At 44.6% G+C, this 23,278-nt stretch overlaps 2 protein-coding genes across 3 annotated transcripts in view; one reads left to right on the top strand and one right to left on the bottom strand.

The window, feature by feature from the left end:
• Positions 1–23,278, bottom strand: part of LOC115128721 (ribosome biogenesis protein bop1) — a 94,571-nt gene that overhangs the window by 49,466 nt on the left and 21,827 nt on the right. The gene's annotated exons all lie outside the window — the stretch shown is intronic.
• Positions 5,267–12,995, top strand: LOC115128722 (basic helix-loop-helix transcription factor scleraxis-like). The gene is made up of 2 exons (XM_029658834.2): positions 5,267–6,303; positions 12,238–12,995. The coding sequence occupies exons 1-2, from the start codon at positions 5,704–5,706 to the stop codon at positions 12,271–12,273; spliced, it is 636 nt and encodes a 211-aa protein (XP_029514694.1). The 5' UTR covers positions 5,267–5,703; the 3' UTR covers positions 12,274–12,995.

Raw genomic sequence — 23,278 nt, 5'->3', positions numbered from 1 at the left:
GGTTAGCCCACCTTGTTCCAAACATGTCCTCCGGTTAGCCCGATCTGTTTCAAAACATGTCCTCCGGTTAGCCCATCTGGTTCCAAACATGTCCTCCGGTTAGTCCATCTTATTCCAAACATGTCCTCCGGTTAGCCCACCTTGTTCCAAACATGTCCTCCGGTTAGCCCACCTTGTTCCAAACATGTCCTCCGGTTAGCCCACCTTGTTCTAAACATGTCCTCCGGTTAGCCCATCTGTTTCAAAACATGTCCTCCGGTTAGCCCATCTTGTTCCAAACATGTCCTCCGGTTAGCCCATCTGTTTCAAAACATGTCCTCCGGTTAGCCCATCTGTTTCAAAACATGTCCTCCGGTTAGCCCATCTTGTTCCAAACATGTCCTCCGGTTAGCCCATCTTGTTCCAAACATGTCCTCCGGTTAGCCCATCTTGTTCCAAACATGTCCTCCGGTTAGCCCATCTTGTTCCAAACATGTCCTCCGGTTAGCCCACCTGGTTCCAAACATGTCCTCCGGTTAGCCCATCTTGTTCCAAACATGTCCTCCGGTTAGCCCATCTGGTTCCAAACATGTCCTCCGGTTAGCCCACCTGGTTCCAAACATGTCCTCCGGTTAGCCCATCTTGTTCCAAACATGTCCTCCGGTTAGCCCATCTGGTTCCAAACATGTCCTCCGGTTAGCCCATCTTGTTCCAAACATGTCCTCCGGTTAGCCCATCTTGTTCCAAACATGTCCTCCAGTTAGCCCATCTTGTTCCAAACATGTCCTCCGGTTAGCCCACCTTGTTCCAAACATGTCCTCCGGTTAGCCCACCTTGTTCCAAACATGTCCTCCGGTTAGCCCATCTTGTTCCAAACATGTCCTCCGGTTAGCCCATCTTGTTCCAAACATGTCCTCCGGTTAGCCCATCTTGTTCCAAACATGTCCTCCGGTTAGCCCATCTGGTTCCAAACATGTCCTCCGGTTAGCCCATCTGGTTCCAAACATGTCCTCCGGTTAGCCCACCTTGTTCCAAACATGTCCTCCGGTTGTCCCTGGTAGAACTAGATTAATACAAAGAATTAGACAAAAGGAGCGTCACCATCCTTCCTGGAAATGACCTGTCCTCTATAGGCCAGGCTGACGGCACAGGCTCGGTCGGCTCAGACCAGGGGGGAACCAGACTTGCCATTTAAGTGGATTTACGGCAATCCCAAAACCAGAATGGCTTTGGGTCTAAGTTTTTTTTTTAATCACCATTATTAAATTGAATATCAAAGCCATCAATTTGTGAAGAATTGTTGAGACAGACGAAGAGACACCACATCATTAAAAAGGACTAGTCAGACTAGCCGTCTAGCCCTGAACCGACGGACCGGAATAAAGGATATGAATTATAAGGACAAAGAGGGGAGAGGGCTGGTCACAAACTTTAGAATATTCAGACAAGATTAGAATGTTTGGTTTTGTCACTTGAAGGACTTCCTTAATAATTTGACCAGTGAAATTAATTTTATATTCTTTCAACTGACACAATTGAAAGCAGTTGGATGATACCCCTGTGAAAGAGTTAGAAAGTACTGGGCACATCCGAAGTTAATGTTTGTTACCAAACATTTCGTAACCCTATGAGAATGACCCCGTCAACCCTTACAATCTGTCCCAGTCTGTGTGTAAACATTACGTATAGTACTGTGAGTAATTGAGAATTTTCACACTACAAGAACAATCTGTTTAATGCCCGTCTGGTGTCAGGCAACAGGAAAATATTTCTGGGGCTTCTGGAACATTAAGACTTAGTCTACATGAGTTCAAATTGCTTTCAGTAATGAGGAAACATAACCATCCTCAATGTTTCAACGTCCAATCACAAACAGCAGGGTCGACATCTGTCATATACAGTAGATTCGGAAAGTATTCAAGACCCCTCAACTTCTTCCACATTTTGTTATGTTATAGTCTTATTCTAAAATTGTTACAGCCTTGTTAAATAAAATCACACCTGTCTATATAAGGTCCCACAGTTGACAATATGTCAGAGCGTGCACTGTCAAGTCTCTGAATGTCCTTGAGTGGCCTAGCCCAAGCTCGGACTTGAATCCGATCGAACAACTCTGGGGAGACCTGAAAATAGCTGTGCAGCGACGCTCCCCATCCAACCTGACAGAGCTTGAAAGGATCTGCAGAGAATAATGGGAAACTCCTCAATTACTGGTGTGCCAAGTTTGTAGCGTCATACCCAACAAGACTCAAGGCTGTAATCGCTGTCAAAGGTGCTTCAACAAAGTACAGAGTAAAGGGTCTGAATACTGTATTTAAAATAAAAACCTGAAATCACATTTACATTTGCAAAAAAATATGTCTAAAAACCTGTCTAAAAACAATATATATAAAAAATAATCAATTTTAGATTACAGCTGTAATGTAACAAAGTATTGAAAGTCAAGGGGTCTGAATACTTTCCGAATGCACAGTATTTGTGCAAACCTCTTTAAAACGGTTCTTCCATTAGTCTTTCTGCCACGGGATGATTCAGTGACAAACAGGTGTGCTAGACAAACTACCTGACCTATAGTCCCTCTGGACCAGATTGTATATTTTTGCTTCAAGCAGCATGACTAAATGGATCCAGTCCGAGTTAACGGAGGAACTCATAAATGAGAAACAACTCACTCCCACCCCAGTGTGGTGGAACCAGTATAGACACAGTAACAGCATCAGTCTTGTGGGGGTTGGACCTAAACTAGAGGAGCTGTGTAGACACGGTGACAGCATCAGGTCTTTACAGTGGGAGTAAAGTCCTTTCACTACCTAAATAAAACACCAAAACAAATCACTCTGTCATAGGGAGGAAAACATTGATGGAGGAAGAGAGATGGAGTTGAATGATGACACATTGTCTAGCTAAGTAAGAGGTTTCAACTCCCGGCTTGACTGCATTGGGGGTAATTTAGGGGCTATGCCCCAAATTTAGGGAAAGAAAAAAAGATGAGGAAAGGGGTTCCCACTTTGAACCGCTGACATTTAATCCATCTTGAACTTTGCAGGATTTTTATGGGCTTCTTATGAGACACCCGGTGTGTGTCCAGCTCTCACACACAATCTGTCAGTAACAGAGAAAGCCCAGAGCAGCCGTTCCTCAACGAAACAACCTGACGCCCTCGCTCAAGCACTGGTTTCAGGAAGATTTATTTGTATTCATTTCTTTTTTTTTAACAGGGCGTTTCCCAAGAAAATCCAATCAGGAAGATCCAGTATTGGAAGGGTTCAATCAGGAAGATCCAGTAATGGAAGGGTTCAATCAGGAAGATCCAGTATTGGAAGGGTTCAATCAGGAAGATCCAGTATTGGAAGGGTTCAATCAGGAAGATCCAGTATTGGAAGGGTTCAATCAGGAAGATCCAGTATTGGAAGGGTTCAATCAGGAAGATCCAGTATTGGAAGGGTTCAATCAGGAAGATCCAGTATTGGAAGGGTTCAATCAGGAAGATCCAGTATTGGAATGGCTAAAGCTGCATTATGTAACATTTTGGGCAACCTGACCAAATTCACATAGAAATGTGATATTAGGAAGTATCCATACCCCTCGACTTATTCCACATTGTTGTGTTACAGTATGAATTCAAAATGGATTCATTTGATTTCTCGCTCTCACCCATCTATACCCATAACGACAAAGTGAAAACTTGTTTTTCTAAATTTAAGAAAATGTATTGAAAATGAAATGCATAAATATCTCATTTACTTAAGTATTCACAACCCGGAGTCAATACATGTTAGAATCACCTTTGGAAGCGATTACAGCTGTGAGCCTTTTTGGGTAAGGCTCTAAGAGCTTTCCACACCAGGATTAGACAGTATTTGCACATTATTGCTAGGCAGCCATGTTCAAGTCTTGCCATAGATTTTCAAGGCGATTTAAGTCAAAACTGTAACTAGGCCACTCAGGGACATTCAATGTTGCCTTGGTAAGCAACTCCAGTGTATATTTGGCCTTGTGTTTTAAGTTATTGTCCTGATGAAAGGTGAATGTCTCCCAGTGTCTGTTGGAAAGCAGACAACCAGGTTTTCCTGATTTTGCCTGTTCTTAGCTGTATTACGTTTATTTTTTTATCCTTGCCATACCTAGTTCTTGCCGATGATAAGCACACACATAACATGATGCAGCAACAACCGTGCTTAAAAATATGAAGAGTGGTACTTCGTGATGTGTTGGATTTGCCCCAAACATAATGCTTTGTATTCAGGACATAGTAAATTACTTTGAGACATTTTTTTCAGTTTTACTTTTTGCCTTATTGCAAACAAGATGCATGTTTTAGAATATTTTTTATTCTGTACAGGCTTCCTTCTTTTCACGCTGTCATTTAGATTAGTATTGTGGAGTAACTACAATGTTGTTGATCCATCCTCAGTTTTCTCCTATCACAGGTTTTAAAGTCACCATTGGTAACATGGTGAAATTCCTGTGCAGTTTCCTTTCATCTCCAGCAATGGAGTTAAGAAGGATGCCTGTATCTTTGTAGTAACTTGGTGTATTGATACATCAAAGTGTCATTTTTACACATCTACCAATAAGTGCCCTTTGTGAGGCATTGGAAACCTCCCTGGTCTTTGTGGTCAAATCTTTGTTTAAAATATACTGCTCAACTGAGGGACCTTACAGATAATTGCATGTCTGGGGTACAGAGATGAGGTAGTAATACAAAAATCAACACCGAGTGAGAGTCCATGCAAATAGCTTTTACTCCTGAATTATTTAGGCTTGCCACAACAAAGGGGTTGAATACCTATTGTATCTGTCATTGAAATCAAGTCTAAGAAGTGGTAAATATTTTGTGTGTGTGCTATTTCTATGCTTCCCATTCTTAAGTTTCATTTTTATGTCTTTTCCATTCAGTGTTGTACACCAGCTTCAAACAGCTGAAAATACAATATTTTTGGTTATTGAAATGATATCTCAGTGGTAAAACAATTCTCTACATTTCTTGTATTGTCACAAACTGAAATTAGGCAAAAATTTTGAATTTGATGGAGCGATTTCTGCATATTGCGCCTTTAAATATGGAAGATCCAGTATTGGAAGGGTTAAATAAGGAAGCAGAAAGTTGCAGATAGTAGATCCACACTGTGCTGGACTCCCTCCCAAAGCTCCCACAGCCAGCTGGGACATTTGCATACGGAGTGAAGGAGGGAGAGAAAGAGGGAAGGGGGAGGTTGCACCAGACACTCCCACTGGCTATAAAGCCCAACCATACTGAAACGCTCAGACAGAAACCACACGTGGATCTGAGCACTGGGAGAGAGGGAGAGAGAGCAGGAGGGAGGGTAAGAGAAAGCGCGAGGGACAGATGTGGAACTGAGTTGAGGGAGACAGACGATCTGAGAGGAGAGAGCAAGAGAGAAATAAAGACCAACCATATCCTAAGAGGACCCGAGAAAGACACAGTGGAACCTGCCATTCAGCCATTTGGTTTCGTTTTTCCCACCAAAGGAAAAGTCCAAACTCTACATGGGACTTTAATGACAGAGGAGCCTGTGATACTGGACTGTAGTGCACTGGCAGCTAAGGACTTAGAAAAGTATACTGAGGTAAAACTGTGTTATCATTTAAATATCCATGCATGTGTGAGCAGCAGTGGGGAGTCCAGGTGTCACAGTAGTAAACAAAGCCCAGAGCAGAGTTAGCTAATTGGTGTAACAGCAGAGCACGGTAACGTTGACGATGTCCTTCGCCATGGTGCGGCCGGCGCCCAACCGGTACCTGTACTCCGACATCTCCATGCTGTCCGAGGACGAAGAGAACGGCAACGAGAGCTCGGGCTCCGACGAACGCTCCTTCCGGCTGGACGCCAGAGGTTATGACATAAAGGTCGGGGGGCGCAAAAGGAAGCCTGGAAGCGTCGGAGGGGGCCGTCTGGGAGGGGGCCAGCTCCCGCCCCAGATGTCACACCTCCAGGTCTCAGACGGATCCATCTCTCCGACGAGCGGGCTGCCACGGCAACGCAACGCAGCTAACGCTCGGGAGCGGGACCGCACCAACAGTGTGAACACAGCCTTCACCGCCCTGAGGACCCTTATCCCCACTGAACCGGCCGACAGGAAGCTGTCCAAGATCGAGACACTGCGGCTGGCGTCCAGCTACATCTCCCACCTGGGCAATGTGCTGCTGGTTGGGGAGATGTGTGGGGATGGGCAGCCCTGCCACGGTGGAGCAACCTCCTCTGCTCACTACCTAAATCACCATGGATCGCCAGGCCGCGACGCAGAGAACTCCCAGCCCAAACAGATCTGCACCTTCTGCCTCAGCAACCAGAGGAAAATGGTGAGTTGAGTTTGGCTGTAGATGTCCCATCTGTCCTCACCATGCATTTGCCATCGTGTCACAACTAGGACAACAAAACACCACACAACTCCAATCTCTTCAGGGCAGTAATATCCAGCAAGTGGGACTCTTACTTATGACACTTCATGGTTTAGTGAATGGCTGTTCCTATTTGATTCTTTAAAAACATATCAGACTAGAAAATGGCTTTCAAACTTACTCGAAGACAACCTTTAGAAAATTCCACCCACAAAAAATAAACCTTTTCAAAATGTGAATTTATAGAGTATCATATGGTCTCTACTGTCCCAAAGTGTAAGAGAACAGCCCCTCAATACTCAGAGACAGTGAGATGAGGAGGCTCAGTAGACAAGCTTCAACTAAACCTCCTAACAGTAAGACCCTAATCCCCAACTCCGAGACAATTCTCCCAGACATCTCAATTTGGTGCCGGCATTCAGTAGCACTTCCCATTGTCTCTTTGGTCTGAGTAGCGAGAGACCGACTGAACCAAGGCCAACGGAAAACAAGGAACTGTCACAGCGAACACAAACACATCCATCTCTCTTCCTCAGCATTCGCCTGGGCAGACTCTGGCTCATAAAGCCAACACCACGCCGAATTCAAAATCAAACCCTAAATCACAGCATGGGAAACGCAATAACCAAAACCAAAAACAGAGGGGGAAACTGTCATTTCAACTCACAAGAGCAAAGCAGCTTTCAAAACTTGAAATACACCATACGCCCAAAATAATTAGAGTCAACCATGACACTGGAACATTTTTGGTTAGGTATATAACCACCACAATATGTATTCTACCCTCAAACTTGAAGCAGGTCCAAAACCCATTTCATTGAAAAAAGCACAGAGGAAAATGCCTGGAGTGTACAATGTATTTAGAGCTGAATGTGGTTTGAGTGATTTGTTAGGCCTCTAAAATGACAAATAGCCTAAACTTAAAAAAGAAGACACTTGACATTCCTTTTGGCTCCTGGTGGAGCAAAGTCACAACATAAGATTATGGTTAAGCGCTTACCAAGAGGTAGATCGCCAGTCCAAAGCATTCTGGGAACATCTGCTGTATTCCCAAATCTGCTAGTGAGCCATCCTGAGCGATTTATACACACATCCTGTTTTGACCTAAGGCTCTTCTTAGGTGTCCAATTAATAACAATGTTAACAACCCCCCCTCCGGCTTCCTAAATAAATAATGATGAAGACTAAAATGGCTTGTCATTCTGGACTACACCACCAACTCACTAGAGATGTTCATTTGCACATCCACAGAACCCTACAGTATTCTTCACTGATTCATGTATTGAAATGTACTGGAAATTAGCGATTTATTTTATGATGAAAAAAAGTGATAAGTCACAACTCCTGACCCCAGACAAATCTAATAGAAAAACTATGCACTAGTGTAATAGCACTAGTGTATATCACAAGTGTAATAGCACTAGTGTATATCACAAGTGTAATAGCACAAATGTAATATCACGAGTGTAATAGCACAAATGTAATATCACGAGTGTAATAGCACAAATGTAATATCACAAGTGTAATAGCACAAATGTAATATCACAAGTGTAATAGCACTAGTGTATATCACAAGTGTAATAGCACTAGTGTATATCACAAGTGTAATAGCACTAGTGTATATCACAAGTGTAATAGCACTAGTGTATATCACAAGTGTAATAGCACAAATGTAATATCACAAGTGTAATAGCACAAATGTAATATCACAAGTGTAATAGCACTAGTGTATATCACAAGTGTAATAGCACAAGCCCGCTCCACCGTGAACCATATCTGGATCAACCTAGTTACAGTGTCACCAAGGAGTGAATAATAAATCAATCCAAACTAATTCAAGTTAAAGCCAACTATTAATGTAATGCTCTGCAGACTCCTTCCAGTTGATTCACTGCTATAAAAGGCCTTTAAAAAGAGCATGGAAGCAGAGATGCAAGAGTCACACAATTAATAAAATCAAAACTAATGGACAACATTCGCCTTGACTGGAAGCAATTCTATTCCTCCATTTCATTGATTTCAGTGAGGCAGAACAAAGCAGCACATGAGATAATGGCAGTTTAAGAGTTTTCTGAATTAAAGGCCTGTCTATAGGAGGGCTGAGCCGGGACGATATTTGAAACAGATTGAGCCTCAGCTTTGTAGTTGAGGCTTAAGAATCGAAGCGACCTGCTCCAAACCGCACTGCTCTCTTTACCCGTACTTAGCGCTCATTACCCGGTGAAAGGCATTGCTCTTTACCCGTACTTAGCGCTCATTACCCGGTGAAAGGCATGGCTCTTTACCCGTACTTAGCGCTCATTACACGGTGAAAGGCATTGCTCTTTACCCGTACTTAGCGCTCATTACACGGTGAAAGGCATTGCTCTTTACCCGTACTTAGCGCTCATTACCCGGTGAAAGGCATTGCTCTTTACCCGTACTTAGTGCTCATTACCCGATGAAAGGCATGGCTCTTTACCCGTACTTAGTGCTCATTACCCGGTGAAAGGCATGGCTCTTTACCCGTACTTAGCGCTCATTACCCGGTGAAACACATGGCTCTTTACCCGTACTTAGCGCTCATTACCCGGTGAAAGGCATTGCTCTTTACCCGTACTTAGCGCTCATTACCCGGTGAAAGGCATTGCTCTTTACCCGTACTCAGCGCTCATTACCCGATGAAAGGCTTTGCTCTTTACCCGTACTTAGCGCTCATTACCCGGTGAAAGGCATGGCTCTTTACCCGTACTTAGCGCTCATTACCCGGTGAAAGGCATGGCTCTTTACCCGTACTTAGCGCTCATTACCGGTGAAAGGCATTGCTTTCATTACCATTACCCGGTGAAAGGCATGGCTCTTTACCCGTACTTAGCGCTCATTACCCGGTGAAAGGCATGGCTCTTTACCCGTACTTAGCGCTCATTACCCGGTGAAAGGCATGGCTCTTTACCCGTACTTAGCGCTCATTACCCGGTGAAAGGCATGGCTCTTTACCCGTACTTAGCGCTCATTACCCGGTGAAACACATGGCTCTTTACCTGTACTATGCGCTCATTACTCTGAAAGGCATTTCTCGGCCAACACATTTCTTTATAGTTTCTAAAGAAAGATGAAAATAAAATAAAGAGGAACCCATTGAGGTACTGTAGAACACGTTAAAATGGACGGAACGATATGTTGCCAAAACAGTTTCTCAATTCTGACAGAACAAATTAGGGACAGGATGGTGAAAAAGTACACCACTCCAGAGTTGTTGTCTGATCTAGAAGATGCTAAAATGCTTCATTAAGTTAATAAATGAGCATACTGTTCAGATTTCACCTGTTAGTGTTTTGGACTCAACGTGCTCCCAATGTGGTCTTTTATAATCTACTCCTCGGATCAGCCGTCATATCAAACATTTTATATCAACAGAGAGACACAAAGTCATACGTTCACACTGAATGACAGAAGCTTTTTCCTGCCCCTGAAGTCAAAGGCAAATTTGTATAAAAAAACACACACACAGAGTTATCAATTAGTGGCTAACAGATGTGTGTGTTTGTGATCAGATACAATGTTTTCCAGTCCAAAATGTTATCCATCTGGCACAGATTTGACTTACTTGGACTGAGTGGAATATATAATTTATGTAACATAGATGAGCTAAATATCTTATGCTTACACACACACACACAATATGAGTCAGACCATCAAAACATTTTACATCTTCCATGTCTATTGACAGCTAATTAATTGTGTAAAAGCACATTTCAACTACAGCCCCCATAAGTAGACAGTCAGAAATTCACCAAAATTGAGGCCGTGTTTCTCCCCCACCCCCTCTTTCTTTGGGGGCTGCAAAGCACAGTCCGTTAGAAAAAGGGAGCATTCCTTCTCCCTAATAGCTGTAGCAGGTGAAGACAGGGGTTATGAAGGACGACGAGGGGATTGCATAACGGGACACACAGGGGCAGACAAACCCTAGTCAAATGGACGGTACGTGCGCAGGAACGGTTTCGAGGAGTGCAGGGGAAAGGACTTGGCGAGTTCTCTCTGTGTACTGGGACTGGGGGTAACCCAATGGATTACTAATTGAGCATAGTCAGTCAGCCTCAGAGTCCACTCCCAAAGCGATGCGCTAGCCTAGCAGCCCAAGGCTCATATGTACTGTAATTATCTCGAGTTCCTTCATTACAGCCATATGGAAGTTATTAGAGCAGCGTTTGTCCCTGCAACAGGAGCCAATCAGTGTGAACATGTAACACATTATGAAATGATCCAGTGTGAACCAAACAGCGGACTGAGGAGCAAGCCAGAACAAAAAGAGCACTTGAAGATGAATAGTGTGTAAACTAAATATTTCATCTTCAATCTACCGGTCCAACTGTAAAATAATCCCATGTGATAATAAAAATGGACACTTTCACTCTGTCACACACACCACTTTCACTCTGTCACACACACCACTTTCACTCTGTCACACACACCACTTTCACTCTGTCACACACACCACTTTCACTCTGTCACACACACCACTTTCACTCTGTCACACACACCACTTTCACTCTGTCACACACACACACCCACAAACACCTGTCCAACAAGTTGTTCAATAACACGCAATATCACGTCCAACTTTTGTCCAAAGACAAAACAGAGGGTGTAAAGAACCCACACTCAGAATAGTTAGGATGAACAGAAGGGGGCTGCGTTTAATAACCCAAACAGATGAATCGTCTGTTAGGGCTTGAGTTACATGTCTGAAAATCTACACACCCACACGCAGGCCAGCAGTGAGAGCAGCTGACAAGTGCCTCCATTGTAATCTTGAACCAATCTGCCAACGTTACCCGTCAGGCCGAGACCAAACCAAATATTTGCCTAAAGAATGAAGCCTGAGGTGACAACTGAGGAGAGAAAAAAACAGATCGGCTTCTGTGTCTGTGGAAATGTAATATGTTGTGTTGCTTGTATTCGTGAAAACAACAAAACCTTCCCATGCCATTAGATACTGTATAAACAAAGTGGAAGCCTTTTAAAAATAGGAGAGAAAAAGCTGCAAGTTCAATCAACAAAGCCTCACGCTTCAGCTGCTGCGGCAGAATTAACCCTTATACATCTTTACAATGTGTTACACAGGATATGAAAAACAAATGTTAAACAAAAATCCTATTAGTTGGGTGTAAGTGATCCCTGGAGCTGAAGAAATTGCGACTTTAAAGTGGCACTAAAAAATAAAATTGAAAAAAAAAGCTCCTGGTTCGTTTGTTTTCAAATGCCTGACCTCATCAATCCGATAGTTGACTGCGAGTGCCCGGGGCCGCCTACGTCAGATGTAGCCGTGGAAACGGTTGCATTCCATGGTCTCCGTGAGCCAGGTGTGCTAATGCTGCCACTCAGTATATGGTGAGAGGAGGAAAATATGAACCAAGGCAATGCTACAGCCCCAGACCAGCAAATATCCCCAGTTCACACAGCCCCACAGGCAGCCTCCACAGCAGCCTGGACCAGTGGGCATTATCCAGGCTGTATCACATCCGGTTGTGATTGGGAGTCACATAGGGCGGCACATAATTGGCCCAGGGTCGTCCGGGTTTGGCCGTCATTGTAAATAAGAATTTGTTCTTCATGGACATGCCTAGTTAAATAAAAGGTCAAATAAATAAAAACATTTTAAAAAACACATTGGGGGTTAGACTAGAACTAGGCCAGACTGACAGTAGCGAGCCGTGCACTCACTCAAAGGACCATCAGACTTTATACAAAATAAATTAAACAATTTATTTTCTTTACTTACCTCAACAATAAGTGCATTGTAAAATTGTTAGGAGTTAGAATCAATCCAGGAAATGTATTCTTCACATCAGTGTTTGCATTGTTGACTATAAAGAGCCGACGAGAAATTGTAACCGTTTGTCTTCTTCCTTTCAGAGCAAAGACAGGCAAAAAAATGCTCTAAGAAGTTAATATCTGGAGGACGACAGAATATGGACCAGAACAGTGGACAAAAAACTTGACACACTTAAGGTGTACATAAATATCAAAATCGGTATTTAATTATATGCCCCCCAAAAAACAGAAAAAAATTATAATTCAGGACTGCTAAGTTTAGTTTCTGAAGAGGTAATCATGTTTGATTGAAAGAGACGGTGGGACTTCTTGGACGGTGGAAGCATGCCCTGACTCAAAGGAAGTATGAAGAATAATTTTTCCTCTAAAAAAAACGTTCTACACTTCTGATTCCATGACCTCACAAAGACCTGAAGAGAACACCAAAAAGAGGTCTTGTTTTTTCTTTACCTGAGAACGTCTGCATACGCAGACTGATAATGCTGAAACTTTAGAACCACAACAGCCTCTGCACGAGACGGACTCTGAGAAGCGCCACAGTTACTTAGAGGTGTGGTAAGGAGGGACTTCAAGGACAAGGGCAGGCCAAACAGGAACTGATGATTGGTAATTTTTCAGAAAGTAACCTGATAGCCAAACTGTTCCAACAAGCCAAATATATAACAGCTTTCACTTGATATTTGTTCTGGACAGTGAGTTTCTACACCCATGGACAACTGCCTTTCTCCTGAAGAAGATAGGACAACATGCAGCGGCTTGATGCTATTTCATATGCTGTTCAATGATGTTTGTTAAAATTCATGTTAATAAATAAATATGCTTGTGAATTAATCACGTTTATTTCAGACATGTAAGTTTCCTTTATTTGATTGTTATTTTGCAAAACCCAAAATTACATTTCTAGATATTTGAAGTCTGGCCCTTAAGGTGATAAATATTTTTTGCCGATGGGTTTGACGACATACTGTATGGAACACTAGTAAGGGTCAAAACAAACACCAATCAGGTCAAGAGGATCTTATAGCACTACAAACAGCTATAAAAACAGTGACGTGATAAGGAAGGAACCACAACCTTCTCTTCTCTCGCTCTCTCTCTCCAGCTAGATTACCGTCTTTCCCACACCTCACTACTCACGCACACAGCTGTTCACTCAAGCCCTTATTATACTGGAGAGAGACCTGAAATGGGACTGGGATTTTTTAAAGACCACATCTAGCTTCTTCAACAAAAATATCATATTGCAAATATTGAAAACTAGACTGGCCAGTAAAGGCGCCAACAACTGAAACAAACAGAACTTTAGTTTTTCGAATCAGCCAGGTGATTTGTGCAGCCTTCTCTTAGTCCGTGGAGACAGGAGTAAGCTACTGTCTCTACAGACTAACACAGTAAGGAGGGAGGGCTACGAGGTGCTGCAGCCCCGGTTGCTCGGGCCTTTTAAGGGTCAGTTGTGTGGGTTAGCGGGGGATGATTGGATCTGCAGGTACAGGGTCCTGGCTGCTTGCCACAGCCCCCACACTGTCCCCCAGCCCATTCCTCCCTTGCACCCACCAGTGTTCATTATGGCACTCTTTAAAAAAAAGATTTACTCTAGTCTAAATAATTTTGACTGAAATGCAATTAAGTCTTAGGTCACATTTTTGCTATTTCAACAATGATAGTCTAGTTATTGGCAAAATGATGAAGACAGTGGGCCATGTGTGTCAACTTAATGTCCTTTCATTTTACTCACATCACATTTGTATTGCCTCATGAACCTATAGTAAACATAAAATCACAGACTTTTATGTGCACAAACATATGCCCTACCAACATATTTTCCTGAATAAGATCCTATTCTTCCCAATAGCAGAAACATGTAGGAAGAATATTATAGGAGAATTATCTGGCCATGTGAATTCCTCATTTTGGCCCACATCACATAAAAAAACAAACATACAGAGCGAGGGCATGCGAGAGAGCAATCACCAGCAAAGTACTGGCTAAGTAGAATGGGTTGCACCTCCAGCACTCGGTTGCGTCATTGCCATTGTTACCTACGTTACCCAGACTCTGCAGCCACATTTACATCCACAAGTAGGCCCAGGAGCTAAATGGCTCATCAGGAGCTAATGGCTCATCAGGAGCTAATGGCTCAACAGGAGCTAATGGCTCAACAGGAGCTAATGGCTCAACAGGAGCTAATGGCTCATCAGGAGCTAATGGCTCATCAGGAGCTAAAGGCTGCTTTGCCCATTGATTTAGTCAAGTCACTAAAACTTAAATCGAGTCCCAAGTCCCTGCGCCTGAGTCCCTATGGCTGAAGACTGAGTCACTCTGCTGGAATCCTGGTCCAAGTGCTCAACTCTGAGTCACTGGTTCCACATGAACTGAAAATAAAGTTATTTTCCGAGTCAGATATAGTGTAGAGGCAAGGGGAATTTAGTCAAATTGTTGGCTATACATTTTCCTTTCTTTCTGCGCCACCATGTGTTTGCACATAGGCTACTGGTAATGTTACCAGGCCACGCTCAGTTACGAAACATTATTGAACGTTGCAGATAGAATTTCTATGAATTTATTCCATACTCACCATTTCAGACAGAAATATTCTATGTAGAACAAACATGCCTATCTGAACGATCCAAAACGATGCATCCTGCTGAACGCGCCCCCTGGTTGTTAGTTATAGCTAGATAATGAGGTAACATGATTGAAGGTTACCGATCCGGTCTGAACGATCCAAAACGATGCATCCTGCTGAACGCGCCCCCTGGTTGTTAGTTATAGCTAGATAATGAGGTAACATGATTGAAGGTTACCGATCCGGTCCACAAGTAGACTTTTGATTTAAATCAAATCAAATCAAATTGATTTATATAGCCCTTCGTACATCAGCTGATATCTCAAAGTGCTGTACAGAAACCCAGCCTAAAACCCCAAACAGCAAACAATGCAGGTGTAAAAGCACGGTGGCTAGGAAAAACTCCCTAGAAAGGCCAAAACCTAGGAAGAAACCTAGAGAGGAACCAGGCTATGTGGGGTGGCCAGTCCTCTTCTGGCTGTGCCGGGTAGAGATTATAACAGAACATGACCAAGATGTTCAAATGTTCATAAATGACCAGCATGGTCGAATAATAATAAGGCAGAACAGTTGAAACTGGAGCAGCAGCACAGTCAGGTGGACTGGGGACAGCAAGGAGTCATCATGTCAGGTAGTCCAGTTTACTTTTCTATGGCCTACTCAAGGGAGACAAAAACATAGCTAGACAGTTGTTTTACTATTAAACTCAATGCTGCTATTGTTTTTTACTTTTGTAAAGCAGCTCGTGTTTCTTAACCAGGCCCAGGGTTGATAACTAGAAGGCTGGTGGTGAATTGGAGGCAGAGCAGGTCTGCCTCCACTCATGGCTTCTTCACAGCTCACCAGCTGAGTAGGCTGTTCTCCGGACACATCCTTGCCACTGCAGAACAGAACTGCGTTGTGCATCTGTGCCGCTGAAAAGCTCTCAATCTCTGCAAAAATGTCTAGTCCATTTAGTAGTCAGATTTTAGTCACAGAGATCATTTTGTCTCGTCTCATTTTAGTAAAATGAAATAAAAAATATTTAATTGAGTTCGTTTTTTTATGGGTCTATTTAGTCACTTATCGTCTCATCAATTTAAAAAAAAACGAATTGAGTCGCTATTTTGAGTCGCTATTTTTGTTGACGAAATTAACACTGGCATCCACACTGTCCCCCAGCACAGACCATGCCATCTGTCTGTAAAGGAAGCCTGCACACGTCTGGAATTCCTTCCCCTTTTCTCCACGCCCCTAAAAAAAAAAAACCCTTCTCCCCAGCTAATCCAAAAGGTTTGTCTCCCAATCTGTCTCTCTCAGTCTGTCGGTCTCGCCAGAAAAAGCTGTGTGTCCCCTACTCCCTGACCTCAAGGCCACCCTCTGCTCCCTCCTGTCTTTCTCCCCCACCAGGGCTGCCACCCGCTGGGGCCTGGCCTCTTGGTTGACCCCTGCTGTCACTCTCACCCATCAGCCCTGTCACAGTCAGCGGTGGAAACTAAATGTGGAAATGTTCACGACCGCTGGGAGCCAGGTTAGCTGCTCTTTTTCCGTTCATTCATGACAATCTGGACGAGCCCACTAACCTTCTGTGTACGTGTGCACATTTTCTAATGGCAACTAAAATAAATATTTGCAAAGTAATGTTTAAAAGGCACACTATGACCATAGATTCAAATGTTATGTTGGAAAGGAAGAAAAACAAAATCTCTCAGTTCTTTTATCTTTGCAAAAATTCTCCCTCGCCCTCTCACTTTATTAGTCAACTTAACACAACGTCCAACCACATATACGGGTATTGGAGAGATGCGGGCGGGGGGGGCTGCCACTCTGGGCGCCCAGGGAGTTGTTGTTGTAGGGGGTTAAGTGCCTTGCTCAAGGGCACAACGGAAGGCAAAGGCATCTAGGATTTGATACCAGCAACCCCCCCCCCTTAGCCAGCTCAATTCCCAACAAATTGTTCCTGTTGACCCGGGATTCGAACTGGCAACCCTTCAGCTCCTGGCACGCCTCTCTAATCGCTAGGCTACCTGCTGCCAAGATGCATACAGGATTTGCGTTAAAAGCTGAAATTGACATTAAGAACATGACACTAACCACGTTTCCATGGTGGGCTCTCTTTGCGTCTGTAAAATGATTTATGCAAGAAATGGTGGTGGAAACGACGTGATTTGCAAATATTGATATACTAACCATCATTTCGAACACAATGAACTTTGAATTTTCATTCGGTACATGCTAAAATGAAGTGAATGGTACATTGTGTGTGGACCATATCATCACGCACTGGTTTTTATCCACAACAAGTCCGTTTGGTGGGAAATGCACACATTTTCTTGATGCATATTTTTTCATATTTGCATTCAAATCTGTTGCCAATTGGATGGAAACCTAGCTACTGTTCCTTTGTGTAGAGCAATCTAGAGATCACTTCAGCCCACGTTGTGGCACCAACACTGGGAAGCCATTGCGAATGTACTGGGTGGCGGAATTTACTACTTCAAGTTTAAAGTACATGGGTTTCACCTGTTACACTTCCAAGTAAAACACACGCTACTCCTGTTCCGCAGTCTCCTGTTATAGAGACAGAAAGACAAAATAATCTGTGGTAAAATACTGTCTGTTCTCCTGTTCCTCTGCCTCCTGGTGCAGAGACACTTCAAAGAGACGGAGTACAGGACAGGAGTAATCAGACAACAAGTGAAGCCCCCCAGACAGATGAACACCAGAGAGTACTGTCTCTGCATGGTGTTGATGACAGTTAGGAAGCTTACTCTGATTCAACATATGGGGTTGGAAATGGTGCCGTTGGTTGGTCTGTCTCTTCTAAGTCCCGATGCGTCCCAATCTGGCATAGGGAATGGTTAGCAGTTAGCAGCCAGCCCATTGAGACTCATGTCTAAAGACTGTAGAAGCTCTGTTCAACATCAGCCGGCTCCTCTCCAGCCAAAGCCCACTGAGAGGATGACCGTGAGAGAGGCCAGGGGTGGAGGCTTACCCTACACAGGGCTATGGATAACCACAGGGGGGTGTAGGAACCCAGACTTACCCTACACAGGGCTAGGATAACCACAGGGGGTGTAGGAACCCAGACTTACCCTACACAGGGCTAGGGATAACCACAGGGGGGTGTAGGAACCCAGACTTACCCTACACAGGGCTATGGATAACCACAGCGGGGTGTAGGAACCCAGACTTACCCTACACAGGGCTAGGGATAACCACAGGGGGGTGTAGGAAACCAGACTTACCCTACACAGGGCTAGGGATAACCACAGGGGGGTGTAGGAAACCAGACTTACCCTACACAGGGCTATGGATAACCACAGGGGGGTGTAGGAACCCAGACTTACCCTACACAGGGCTATGGATAACCACAAACCACAGGGGGGTGTAGGAACCCAGACTTACCCTACACAGGGCTAGGGATAACCACAGGGGGGTGTAGGAACCCAGACTTACCCTACACAGGGCTAGGGATAACCACAGGGGGGTGTAGGAACCCAGACTTACCCTACACAGGGCTAGGGATAACCACAGGGGGTTGTAGGAACCCAGACTTAGCGACGCAGAAGGCCCTTAGCTCCACCAGACGAATCCCTCATCTGACACTGCAGCTGGAGACCAGGAGTCCCAACCTCCTCCTCCCACTTTTCATTTCCAACGTCTTATACTATACTGTCGTACTGTAGGAACCGGGGCCTATAAAAATGTATCTGTTCATTATTTCGCAAAATAGCAAAACCACAATTTCAGAGGTCACGGCGAGGTCAGGCACTCATTATTCATAGTGAGGCTGAGTCTAGTCGCTGCTTGCCAAGGCTGTTGAGCCAGGCCACTGTGAGGACCACACGACACGCTGACTTGATAAACACTCTGGAGGATCCTCGTACACGCCGTTTAACCTTGGAGTGTGTACGGCATGTGGAAACTTCGCAGTCCGACTGAGCCCGTCCAGGTTGATTTGAAAATGGTTTTTCCACCTGGGGGAAAGCGTCCGGTACATCATTCAGAGAAAGTAGTTATTTATTGGGAATTAAATATCTAATGATGCCCTGAAGCTTCCCTTTCCCCTCCACTCTGTTAAAGCTTGCCGTTATGACAGAAGAGAAAAACATTGGGTAAAAAGAGAACCAGGCGATCCCTCGCTTGCTTGCCTCTGAGAACGCAGATTTCCAAACTAACCATAAACTCCAATATCCCAGTGATGTCAATTCCATTCACTTTCGCCACGGCAGCCATCACCATAGGTTTCAATGGCACAAACGCATATTTTCAGGTGAAAATGAGGGCCGTTGCCAGAGTACATAGATAGAGGGAAGACTTCTTACGAGAGGAAAAGAGGGAGATGGGATTAAGACAGAAGGGAGTCGAGGTGAGGACAGCTTTTCAGCCACACTACGCTCTTCCTCACCCAGAGCCGCCGTAATAGATTTTTACAACCCCAGTCTCTGTGTAGAAACTCTGCAGCTCTGAGAGGGGGGGAGCAAACATGGTGTAAATGAAAAATAAAGCAGTCTAGACAGCTCATCTCTCAGCTGTGCAGAAGATGAGAGCTTCAAGCTTACAGCTTGCCCCCCCCTCCCCTCTTCACTCAAACCCTGTCCCCCGCTTCCCACTCCAGGGTTTCGCCTCACAATCCCACCCCTCCATCTCAGAACTTCCCTCTTCTAACTGAAACACATGGCAGCCCCCGCTGGCAGTTGGTTTCAATCAGGCCTTCTGGCAACAGGACACACACTGGGCCAACTGGGAGCCGTGCTGAAGACCGGATGAAAAGGAAGTCCTAAAAACTACGGAACGACAGGTGGCTGCTCTGGCAGCCCCACATTCACACACCCCCCACCTCCGCGCACCTGCAAGGGCCCGACACGCCACGGCCCAGGTTTAGACTCGGAGCAGCACGCGATTCACCCAGCCACTTCTCAAGACACCCCCCCCCCCCAGACTCTGGATCAACATCCCCGCCTTTGACTTAGAAAAACACAACCAGCGTCTCCTTAAATAGACTATTAAAAAGAGATTTCCTGCTGACAGTGCAGTGACAGGCCAAGATTACACATCATTTACTACCTGTCTGTTCATTTTATCACCATATTGATTTCAGCAGTGTAGTGGAGCTTGAATGCAAATCTTTGTGTCCCTAGGACAGGAACGGTTTGTTAAGTAGTTTATCCTGGGTCAATACAAATGGCAGACCTGGTCCTCTCCTCAGAGACCTCTCACGGCCCTTTGTTTGGCCCGGGGGCAGCACAGCGTTCACAGAACAATATTAGACTGTTTGAGGAGACACCGAATGCATCTTCTAGGTAACCTGCTACGGTGACTCCATCAATCATGACATTGTTTCAGGGTCCATATCAAAACACGTCAGCACCAACCGTAGGGCTAGCTGCATTCAGATGACCACACATAGTCTCCCGAGTGGCAAGGTGGTCTAAGGCACTGCATCTCAGTGCTAGAGGCATCACTACAGACCCTGGTTTGATTCCAGGCTGTATCACAACCGGCCGTGATTGGGTATCTCATAGGGTGGCGCACAATTGGTCCAGCGTCGTCCGGGTTAGGCAGTCAACTGACTTGACTACTTAAAAAATAAAAAAGTGGCTGGACATAAATTCCATACTGGCTGGGTATGGGCTAACTATTGTAGGAGGTAAAATGAGACCAAGTGGCTGGGAGGAGGTCTAGACTTCAGATCATTTCCAACAAGTCTATGGACGGGAAGCCATTTGAGTCAATGACAAAAATTTGTGTCAAAAATGAGTTGTACCAAGTGGGAATATCTCGGTCACAGATAGGTATGGAAGATTCTTTACAAGGGTAACAATCCTCAAATGGGTTGGATTGGAAAATCTACTCTACTTCAGTATAGTTGGCTTCATAATATATTAAGATTAACACCCTCAAAAAGAGAGAAATATTGGTTATGACAGCCATCTGGATGGCAACAGTATGAGAGAGGTAGTCAGAGGGGTCTATATGGCTCCTTATCAATATCCTACTGTCTAATGCTGGTCAACAGATCACCGTTCTATTAGGTTACATTGGATCAATCGTTAAGAATGGATTCTAGAACAAAACCCCTCTAGCGCCGCAGCAGACATTTCATAAAAACCATGGCCGTGTCTCCCGAAGCACAAAATACACTCCTCATTTGTTTCTCTCCCACGAAAATGTCTTCCAAATGGCTGAGGGACAAAAAAGCGAAACAAAAGATCCTATACTCTATTTAAATGTCAGGTCTGGTTGTTCCTCTAATAAAATGAGAAGAAAAAACAAGGGAATAGTCCACTAAGCGAATAAGCGGTGGGTTTCAGTTGAAATCAGACGCAGATATTGGAAAAGTAGGGTTGATTATGTCTTTGGGTTAAGGCGTAACCAACCAACGGCACTTCCACCATTCCTGTCGGCTACATCGACTTCCATAAAGGAAGTTTTAGTGGCCGCTGAGGGCTGGCAATGGTTATTTCATTTCAGCCGTCGAACGCAAGGCCCCATTCTCCGACCGCTGCTGATGTACCTGGCTGGCGGTGTATGGCCATAACTCCTTTGCGGCAACATGGACATTACTGCTTGTAAAAATATAAAAATACTTAATATTTGGGGGGGAGGGAGGTTGGTTGGAGTGAAATTAATTGAATGAACAGGAGTGGGGGTAAAGAATCATAGTTCAACGCTGTAGACTAGAAGTCTGTACAGGGCATGGGGCTATCCGTTTAACCACGGCACGACCAGACCAGCGTTGAAACAACCTCTCCATACATGCATACATAGATGAAACATGTTCTCCAGTCTCACACATGTATGGGCCCTCTGCTTTCCCCAATTAAAAAGGCCACACTCACACCCAGGCTATAGGTGCTGGTCTTCAGGAACATTTAGGACAGATAATAGAAGTAGACTCCCAGTAGATGTACTGGAGGAGGGGCCCGCTCCTCAGGCCCTTTCCTGGGCTAAGGTTGTGTTGAAATAGACCCCCCTAGTCCACGTTCCCTTAATCGATTCAATTTCATGGCTGGAACGCAGCGACACGACCAGAGGAAACCATGGACCGCCCTCCATGACAGCTTTTAACTCAATAATGGGGAAGACGGACCTGGGAGAAGCTATGGAGGGACTAAGACCAATGCCCATGGCCTCAGTTTAGCCAATACAAACAGCCAGCAAACTCTGCTGAAGCACTGATAGCTAAACATGCCTCTGAGCCTCTCCTGAAATCAGAGTTGATATCCGGTTCTCTTTTTCCTAATCCACACAGGCAGGTTTTTGTTACGTTTTACCACAGCTACTACACCCAGGAGGAACCTGAATACATTTATTTTGACTGCTTTAGGTAACAAGCTGTTCCCAATGAGACTCTGGCTCAATCAGCGCATTGTGGCTGAGCACGGAGGACAGAGGGAGGGAAGAAAAGAGCGAGGGAGTGATAAAGTGAGAGGGAGGAGAGATGGAGACAGAGTGACAGAGAGGGAAAAGCGGAGAGAGACAAAGGAGAGAGTTTGACCTCCTCAGTCAAAGGGACACTGGGTCCAGATCACACCGTGTCCTGTCCTCGCGAGCTGGGCCCAGATGTCAACACTGGAAATAGAACCACTCTCTCCCTGTCTGCTGTCAATCAGAGGTGCTAATAAAAACAGAGAGGAGGACGCTGTGGTCTGGTCTCCCTCATCCAGTCAGAGAGCCGCCAGTCCCAGTCCGAAAGAAAGTCTGAAAATCCCTGCTTTAAAAGAAATTAACTGCCATCACGAATTGGACTGGGATTGTGGTGGATACCATCTGGAAGGCATTAGAAACCACCACCTGGAGACATCCCAATCACAAAATTAAACTTTGGGATTACTAACATTTTGCGGAAGAAAAAAACCTCACTTCCAGACATGAGTACCTCTATTTCCAACCCCCTTTTCAAAATCTGGTTTCATCAGATTTTCGAGAGGAGGGTGGAGGAGGACGTGGAGGAGAATATGAGTCGGGTCTCTTAGCTCATGGTTAAACGGGACACCCAACACGTCACAACGTAGAGAGCCTATTTGTTATGGTTGGTAATGAAATGAAAATAAGCCTCCTCCTACAGGCTGCTTGCTACTGAGCACCTGAGAGTTCTGACAGAGGAACAGCCTTCCTGAAACAGATAGGATCACACAATTAAAGCCAGTCCACATCTGAATCATCCTATCGTTGATTAGGCTGAAATAACAGGGGGGGGGGGGGGGGGGGGGGGGTCAAGGGCTTCAGGAAAACATTTTTTAAAAGGTAGACCGTCTCAGCACATGCCGGAGAAGCCAGAGGAAGATAACTAACATATCCTAGACGTTAGACGTAGGCTGGCGATTCAAGGAACTTCTATCTTGAGGTTGTGAAAAAAGGTTTGATTTGACCAGAACATGGTGAGGAAACTTTTCAGCAACGATGAAGTATTATTTATTTATTTATTCCCAGCACACGTGATGGTGTGCCGTGCGTGTTGATACGAATTCACTCTCAGGAAACTCACGTCTTGGCATGGATGTTGCTTCTACACCGAATGGTGCACTCAAAAGCCTGGCTGAACGGTGTTCTGTTCCTGTGGACCTGCTG

Source organism: Oncorhynchus nerka, linkage group LG4 (genome assembly GCF_034236695.1).
Source record: "Oncorhynchus nerka isolate Pitt River linkage group LG4, Oner_Uvic_2.0, whole genome shotgun sequence".
In the NCBI taxonomy this organism is placed as follows: domain Eukaryota; kingdom Metazoa; phylum Chordata; class Actinopteri; order Salmoniformes; family Salmonidae; genus Oncorhynchus; species Oncorhynchus nerka.
This window is presented reverse-complemented; position numbering and strand designations above follow the sequence as displayed.

Bases quoted from the DNA above. Each gene is read 5' to 3' on its own strand.
- LOC115128722 (XM_029658834.2), top strand. From the start codon at position 5,704: ATGTCCTTCGCCATGGTGCGGCCGGCGCCCAACCGGTACCTGTACTCC. The intron at 6,304-12,237 runs GTGAGTTGAGTT...TCTTCCTTTCAG, and splicing joins TCAGCAACCAGAGGAAAATG to AGCAAAGACAGGCAAAAAAA.